This window comes from Panicum virgatum, chromosome 7K (assembly GCF_016808335.1).
Source record: "Panicum virgatum strain AP13 chromosome 7K, P.virgatum_v5, whole genome shotgun sequence".
Classification (NCBI taxonomy): domain Eukaryota; kingdom Viridiplantae; phylum Streptophyta; class Magnoliopsida; order Poales; family Poaceae; genus Panicum; species Panicum virgatum.
This window is the reverse complement of record NC_053142.1, coordinates 19,820,061-19,828,819: the sequence shown is the minus strand read 5'-3', so window position 1 is coordinate 19,828,819 and position 8,759 is coordinate 19,820,061. Positions and strand designations below refer to the sequence as shown.

The 8,759-nt window shown below is 41.0% G+C and overlaps 1 protein-coding gene across 1 annotated transcript; it reads right to left on the bottom strand.

Annotated features, from left to right (window-relative positions):
* Nucleotides 1-936: 936 nt before the first annotated feature.
* Nucleotides 937-2,353, bottom strand: LOC120640462 (DNA-directed RNA polymerases II, IV and V subunit 9B-like). The gene is made up of 4 exons (XM_039916302.1): nt 2,325-2,353; nt 2,145-2,220; nt 1,452-1,610; nt 937-1,014 (listed from the first exon to the last, which is right to left on the bottom strand). The coding sequence occupies exons 1-4, from the start codon at nt 2,351-2,353 to the stop codon at nt 937-939; spliced, it is 342 nt and encodes a 113-aa protein (XP_039772236.1).
* Between the last annotated feature and the right edge of the window lie 6,406 nt (nt 2,354-8,759).

Sequence of the window (8,759 nt, the reverse complement as noted above, 5' to 3'; positions counted from 1 at the left end):
TAAAAAACAAAACCCTAACCCTATTATCCACTCATGTCTTTTGATCAACTTATGAACTCACTGTGGCTCTCTAGCAACCACATGGCTGCGGGTCATTATCTCCTCTTTCCACACCTTTTGTCAACAATGAATCCTATTTTGGTCAGCCAACACCGTCACTCCTATCATCTTCGTAGACAAAACTGATACCCATTATCGTCGTCTTCTGAATCACTACAAAGAGAACAAAACCTCTCAACCAGTGGTCTTTTGCCACTTATGTAGTCGCGTAACGCGTATGATGCCCTATTAAACCACCTACCTCCCTCACAAACATCAAAACATGAACGGACACATCTTGGTGAATTGAAGGGCAAAAAATTTGGTAATTTTAAATCTAATGATTAATCATATTAGTTAAAATAGATTTATGATTCACATAGTTATTACAAGAAAACAAAGTCCATTCACTATTCCGAGCAATCAACTTCATCAGTTTAACCCTCCAAACTACTTTTTTGAGAGACATATTGCAACAAACTAATCTAATTTGCCTGCTCTATCCCTAATGAAATTTATCTTCTTTTTTTCTTTGTGCACACATCATCTTTGAATTCAAATTTTACATATTGATCGAGAAAACTTATATTTAAAATATCTCAAGGATTTTTATGATCATTAGAATAGATCAAGAGCATCTCATACAAAATTAAACTTAGAGATACAAAATTGTATGAAAATAACGATGAAAAAACTTTAAATCATGTTTTTAACATAGGGTATCTTGTCCTTTGTTATTATAAAAAATTTGTAACTAAAACTTAATTTGTGCGTGGAGAAAATGACAAATCAATTTAGGATTATATAATGGATCAACCAGCATAAATCAAGCTAATGGGATAGCGATTAGAAGTTCCAGAGCATGCAACATTAAGGCACGGATAGGTATTCTGCACATCATTCCCTCCACCGGTTACCACAATCAGGGTTGCAGCACATAAAGAGCAGGGTCATCCCCTCCCCTCTTGCTGTAGCCTGCAAAAGATTAAAAAACAGCAATTGGTTTATGATTTTCTCAAAACATTCAAGCAGGATCAGTTAAATACAAACATCGCTCAACTTTAGATGCATTAGTTCTGAATAATACAGAATGAGACATGAATGGTACGCTCTCATGGCATTTAGTAGCATTACTGCACAAAAGGGGGCCCTTATTCTGGCACATAACAATTATATCTTAAGGCCACGTTTTCTTGGGATCTGACTGCAGACTCGTTGCATAAGACATGTTGATGTCAGGGATATAGATGAAGGCATCAGCACGAGACAGAAACAGCAAAAAAATGAGTAGTGCAATATCCAACTGTAACGTTAACAAAGTGATGCATTTCAGCATACTGTTTTATTTAACAAGTCATTCAGAGATAGCATCACATGAAAATAAGACGAGGCAAAACAAGAAGAAAAAAGACCTGGAAGAAAATGGCCTCTCCGTGCCCACAGAGAGCACAGCGGACGGTCTTGGTTCTGGGAAGAGTTGGGTCAGAAGCTACATCCTGCAAGACCTGTGTTCGCTCCCTAGCAGTGTGGTGCACCTCACTCCGATAGACACAGTTATTGTCAGAGACCTCCTGAATCAAACCAGGATTAGTAATGTTATTCTTAACTTGTAGCCGGAAGAAAGGAGGTTTGAGGAATTGCAAATTCGTCAATTCTCCATTCATTAAAGCAGAACACAACCAACATTGAAAGACGTAGAGTACTAGAATTTTCATTGTGTTTTTTCTTTCTGCAATGAAGACAGGTGCACAATAAATAAAACAGAAGCAGGGGTGAGTTTTTTTGATAAATGCATAAAAATCATATTGCTGTTCCAGTTATGTTTAGCTTTTGCCCTGCATTGATGCAGTGAACGAGGGAATTCAGTAGCCAAAGGTTGCACTTAAGGATACATGGCATTGGTATGGCCAAAATCCTAGAATTTGGGGAAAGGGGAACAACCAAGCCACCCCATGAGCATTGTAGTGCTCATTCCACCCAATCATTCAAGTTCTGTGTGCGAACACCATTCTTGCAGAAATGGACTGATGAGATGGTAACTTAACCAAGGGGTATATAGCATTCAGATTGTTGGTGGAGCAAAGATAGAGGCTGACGGGTTGTACCTGGTGCTCGCAGTTGCGACATGCAAAGAAGAGGGTGCGCCTGTCCCTGTCCTCCTTGGGGTACAGGATGTTGTTGCTGCACGTCCATCCACCATTAGTTAATTATTATATTATTTGAGGCAATGATCAAGCCAGTGAAAGAGAGAGATAGGAAGAGGATCAATGTAGGAGGGGATATACCACTCGCGGCAAAACTTCATGGTATTCATGCGTGCAGCAGTAGCGTCTTCTTGAAGCCCTGAACAGAAACAAGAAAGAATTAAGATTGTCACATGGTAGAAACCAAACAGCTAAACTTATCATGCATCCCTATAGTGAATTACCATCAGATTATTCTTGGCACAGTATAATACAAATCACATCACGCTGCCATGTCAAAGCCCAGATTCGACGATAATTTAAAAAAATAATAGTTACACCTACAACAGAGAAATAAACTTCTAAATCTATGAGTTTGCTTAAGATGTGGTATCTGATAAATAAAAGAAATATTTATCAACTTTACTGCACTAGAAAGGGCAAAATTTTCCCTTACTACCACCTCCTCAAAATCGTTTCATTTCATCCTCACTAACTATTGCCTCAATATGCCAACAGTTGATTGAAGACTTCAGGGTGCCGGTTACCTAGCTCCCATCAGTACTGAGTGGATAATACTAGTCTTTGAGCAATGCTGCACATGCACTGATTTTTTTCATCATTATAAAAAATGGAACTGAGCTGATCCCCTGACATCAGTATCAACAATCAGCTAAAAAAAGAACTAGAAAAACCAGTACAATGTGTGGGCGCAACGTCAATAATCGATCCGGCCTCACTACGAAAACCATAAAAAGTTCCAATCTAGTCTGGTAGTCTCCAGGAGAAACGGTCTCAATTTCTACCCAAAACCTGGTCGGCGAGATCAAAACCTGAAAATGCCGCCTAGGGCATCAAACCCAGAGAGGAGGAGGGAAGGAGTGGGACAGGCGGAAGGGGAGAGGCACGGTCGCACGCAGCAGTACCTCCAACTCGTGGATCACTTGTCGTGGTGGGGAGAGAGAGGAACAGGGGCCTCCAAGGCGAGGGAATTGGAGAGGCGTACACAGCAGTACCTCCAACTCGTGGATCACTTGTCGGGGTGGGGAGAGAGAGGAACAGGGGCCTCCAAGGCGAGGGAATTAGAGAGGATGGCGGGCGGGTGGTCGGAGGAGCGGGGCGGTGGCGGCAAACGGGAGAAGGGCCTACTGTATCGGGGGGCACCGCCACGGGAATAGGAGTCGGTCACGGTGACAGGTGTCAGGTGCGGCTTTTGTTTCTTCCGACCCTGGGGTCATGTTTTATTTATTCTTCTTTTTTTCCTTTCCGGTTCCAAGTGAAAGGATGAGGGGTCACATTTCGATCGATCCTACGTGCATGTGCGTCGTTTTCTCCTCCTGGATGCCCTTCCGTCCCCGATGAACAATGGCAGAACATGAGCTGAATTAAAAGAGGGGAGGGGGTGGGGGCAATTGAAATGACAGTGTGAAATAGCTAAGAAATAAAGAGTAATCTTGCATGTGTACATGCATGCATGGAGTCATGCAAGAGCAAAATTTCCATTGGAGGGGGGGCGGGCCCAGCTTGGCCTCCACTGTGTTCCGCCACTGCGATGAACTAATCACAGTCGATGCAAAAACAAAAAAAAAAGAAATCTAATCTCGACCAGAATCCAACTAGAATATCAATCAGGTGAGCTCGGCCTCGGCTTCTAATCTGCTGTCACCATTGACCCAGACATTTTCTGCACCCAAATTTCATTTCATTACTTTTTTTTACTAAATTTTATTTCATTACAAGAAAGCAATGAAATTATAAAGTTCAGTCCGGCAAGAATGAGTTTTACGAAGAGAGATTAAAACACCAGACATGCTTTGATGTTTTGCCGGAAGATATGAAAAACGAGACTAGATTTGAGGGGGGAAACGTATGTTGGCTGCCTCATTGCCTCAAGCGGTCAAGCCTGAAGTTTATTGTGTTTGATAAAAGTCTAAGTGCCGTTTGGTTCGATTATTTTGGCGCACATGTTTGTTTGAGTTGCTCAATAAATGGTTTACATGTTAACGACTATTCCCTCTATTCTGAAATATAAGGTATTTTGCTTTGTCCTAAATTAAAGTAGTCTAAATTTGACCAAATGTATAGACAAGAATATTAACGTCTAACACATCAAATAAGTAAATTATAAAAATATATTTTATAATGGATCTAATTATTCTCATTTGATATTCACAATATTATTACTCTTTTCTATAAAGTTAGTTAAAGTTAGACTACTTTGACTTAGGGCAAACCAAAATACCTTATATTTCAAGACGGAGAGAGTACCGAGCTTATACAAAGCTAAAACTGCTTCGATATTAATGTTAACAGATATATACAGGCAATGAAGAAAGAGAAAATTTTCTGTGTAGCATCCAAAAAACTTGTTGTTCCCTCTATAGCATCCAAATTTGAAAACTTCTCTATGAGTGCATCACTAAAAATTTTGTTTTCTATTTAGCACTTCGGTCCATTCCATCAGTTTCAACCGGAAGTTTGGATGTAGATCCAGCGTGAAAAGACCGAAATACACTTATCTCCCCACTCTGGAAGCCAGTTAATTCCTCTCCACTCATTCTTGAACCCTAGATCGAGCAAATGTCATTGTCTGGCGGCGCGGGCGGCCATGCTCCTGGGGGCTGCTCCGGCGGCGTCGGCGAGGCACCAGGGGGCGCATCTGGCGGCGGGGCCTCTGGGGGCGGCTCGGGCGCAGGCGCGCAGACCCCTAGGCGGCGCTCGTCCCGAGCGTGCAGGCCGCTGGGTCTGTTCTGACATGGATGTGTGCTTTGCTTGTTCTATAAAGCTATCGCCCGTGTTTAGTTCCAAAAATCAAAATTCCAAAAAAAAATTCTGGCGCCTATATGGAGACTTAAATATAGACGAAATAAAAAACGCATTGCGACTGCTGCCTGTAAATCGCGAGACGAATCTAATGAACCTAATTAGTCTGTAATTAGACGCTAAATTGCTACAGTAATGCTACAGTACCAGTCTCTAATGGCAGATTAATTAGGCTCATTAGATTCGTCTCGCGATTTACAGACGAGTTCTGTAATTATTTTTGTGATTAGTCTATATTTAGTACTTCAAATGTAGAAAGATGCATTTTCAAAAACTTTACGGGAGGCAACTAAACACGGCATATCTCGTAGCAGGCTACCTGAAATCTTGAGCCCAGCATTCCCCGACAAGCAAACTACAGAGCTAGATGCTTTGACAGTCTATAATCTAGAAAGCTAGACATGAACTTTTGAACTTATAATGTGAATTTATATGCAAATTCAATCTATAATCTGTAATGTGATCCTGGATGGTTGTGATTATGTGTGGATGTGAATTTGAATTTTCTCTAAAATTTATTTGATTAATTGTAATGTTGTAATCCTACATGCATGGCTATGTTGTTGGAGAGTTGTCAGGTTAGCTGAAAAAAATGGCGCTTAACATAGCAGCCATGTACCAGATAGATAGGATGGAAACCAAAGAGGGGCAAAAGGGTCTTTTTCCCTTACAAGTAACATCGTTAGCTGTCCATATTAACGGAAATGCTAGATAACGAACAAAATTTTCGGTGGTGCACTATAGAGAAGTTTTTAAGTTTGGGTGTTATAGAGGGAAGAGTAAGTTTTTTGGATGCTACACAGGGAATTTTCTCATGAAGAAAATCCTAGCTTCATCTCTCTCAACTTTTCCCTGCTGGAGTTGGTTCCCCTTCCGCCAGTGAGTGCCCCTCCCCAGGGGCGAAGCCAGCCGAGAACGCCGCCGGGTTTGCTTCATTGCACGTCGGGGTCGACTTCATTTTGGAACAGTGCGAAACAGTTATTTACCATTTATTTTGCAAAAAATCATCGGGGTCGGCGAACCCCGATGCCTAGCTGCAGTTTCGCCTCTACCCCCTACCCCCCCCCCCACAGGATGGCGCCATCGCCACGTCAGCTCGATGCTCTGCCGGAGCCACATGTATTGGTGGGGCGCTCCTTCATGCGTATGGTCTTGGGAAGGCGGACTTGATCAACAGGGGTGCTCCATGACGAGAATGCGATCACATTAACCGGAGTTGCTATTAGCTGTTACCGTGAGCGCAAGCACCCATCATGTATCTAATGCTAGTGTAATCTGGTTACATTGCCCTTTGCGGGACCACTCACTCAACCAAACATTTCCCTAGTTCTTTCCCATCCATTTCCCCCCACTCTTTCATACGTAGCAAGGCTCTATTGCTCAAAACTTTTGTATTTTCAAGCTATCCAATCCTAATTTAGTGCTTGAGGTCAATTTGTGCTTACATATTAAAAAACAAAACCCTAACCCTATTATCTACTTACATCTTTTGATCAACTTGTGCACTCACTGTGGCTCTCTAGCAACCACATGGCTGCGGGTCATTATCTCCTCTTTCCACACCTTTTGTCAACAATGAATCCTATTTTAGTCAGCCAACACCGACACTCCTATCATCTTCGTAGCCGAAACTGATACCCATTATCATCGTCTTCTGAATCACTACAAAGAGAACAAAACCTCTCAACCAGTGGTCTTTTGCCACTCGTGTAGTTGCGTAACGCGTATGATGGCGGCCCTATTATAACACCTACCTCCCTCGCAAACATCAAAACATGAACGGACACATCTTGGTGAATGGAAAGGCAAAAAACTTGGTAATTTTAAATCTAATGATTAATCATATTGGTTAAAATAGATTTATGATTCGCATGGTTATTACAAGAAAACAAAGTCCATTTACTATTCCGAGCAATCAACTTCATCAGTTTAACCCTCCAAACTAGTTTTTTGAGCAACATATTTCAACAAACTAATCTAATTTGCCTGCTCTATCCGTAATGAAATTTATCTTCTTTGTTTTTTCTTTGTGCACACATCATCTTTGAATTCAAATTCTACATATTGATTGAGAAAACTTATATTTAAAATGTCTCAAGGATTTTTATGATCATTAGAATAGATCAAGAGCATCTCAAACAAAATTAACCTTAGAGATACAAAATTGTATGAAAATAACGATGAAAAAACATTAAATCATGTTTTTAACATAGGGTATCTTATCCTTTGTTATTATAAAAAATTTGTATCTAAAACTTAATTTGTGCGTGGAGACAATGACAAATCAATTTAGGATTATATATTGGATCAACCAGCATAAATCAAGCTAAATTTTTTAGGAAAATAGAAAGAAGTGAACAATGTATATTTGACATTTTCTTCTATCATTTGATACGTTCAATGATATGCCTCTACGTTGTACACCTCCATTTGAACTAAGCTACCTCAAGTATTATGGAATGGACTAGGGGAATATATAGTCTACAATCTACTTCATGTATAGGACAGACCTGGCGCAGTGGTTAAAGTCACCCCACTGAGCCAAAAGGTCCTGGGTTCGATGCAGCCTCTCTGCATGCAGGGGAAAGGCTTGCCTCGGTTATTCCTTCCCCAGACCCCACTCACGTGGGAGCTACCAGCACTGGGTCTGTCCTTTAATCTACTTCATGTATCTAACTCAAATGTGAACTCATATTATTTTAAGAAAAAGTGTACTTTTCATCCATTAATTATTGTAAAAGTGTGGCTTTCATCCTTTATGTTTCAATTGGTGCAAATCAATCCCTAAACTAATTAAACCGATGCACTAATCATCCTTCCCCCGGTCTAGCAACAGTTTATGCCATTTAATCATCTGATGAAGGAGTGATTAGCCCCGTCATATGCTGACTAGACTAATCCATGGTGGCATACGGTAGTTAACTTATTTAAACCCTGGTGCGAGCGCTCGTGAAGGTGGCGGTTGCCGACGGTAACGATTTTTTTTTTCGATGCGTCTAAGTGGCGGCAAGTTTGATTTGCAACGCACAACACATTACTATTGAGGTAAGCTCTTATCTGCACATCTCTATTCTAATTTGTTAATTCTATTTGTCTAGAGCAAAGTGTTGTTTCAGCCATATTGAATCTCGTTTAGATAAGTAACACCTCCGATATGTGCATCTGTACTAGTTGGAGTACTTTTAAATTTGACTAGTGCAAGAAACAGTCAATAAACAGACATTCTTTGAAGGTGCTTTCGTAAAGACACTTCAGTGAATCTGTACTGAACCTTACTGGTTCCCTTCGTCAGTACTGCCGCATTAGGGCGTCCGCAACAAGGCTGTCAGCTAGCTATTTGGGTGTACACATCAGAATCTATCCTATGTGGAGGAAAGAGAACGTGCAAAAAAAATCGAGGCGGCGACTCTCTCGTCACTCATCTCGCACACACCACGATGCGCTAAATTGCCGGCCTCCTCGCCTTCTACTAGCTATAGTAAGGTGCCCGTGCTAACGCCACGAGTAAATTTCAAACGTACAACAAACAACACATGATCCATAGTCCAAACTAAGATCGAGTTTTAAATACATGAATTCCAGTGACTTATAAATTAGGCATTAGCACATTCCAGTTTACATATTTGACCAAAGTACAGGCATAATTGGCAAGATTGCCCTGCTCCATTTCATCAAACAAAGCGAATAGAGTTTAGTCAGTTCAGCTCCATTATA

Bases quoted from the DNA above. Each gene is read 5' to 3' on its own strand.
- LOC120640462 (XM_039916302.1), bottom strand. From the start codon at position 2,353: ATGAATACCATGAAGTTTTGCCGCGAGTG. The intron at 2,221-2,324 runs GTATATCCCCTC...ATGGACGTGCAG, and splicing joins ATGAAGTTTTGCCGCGAGTG to CAACAACATCCTGTACCCCA. The intron at 1,015-1,451 runs GTCTTTTTTCTT...AATCTTTTGCAG, and splicing joins GAGAGGCCATTTTCTTCCAG to GCTACAGCAAGAGGGGAGGG.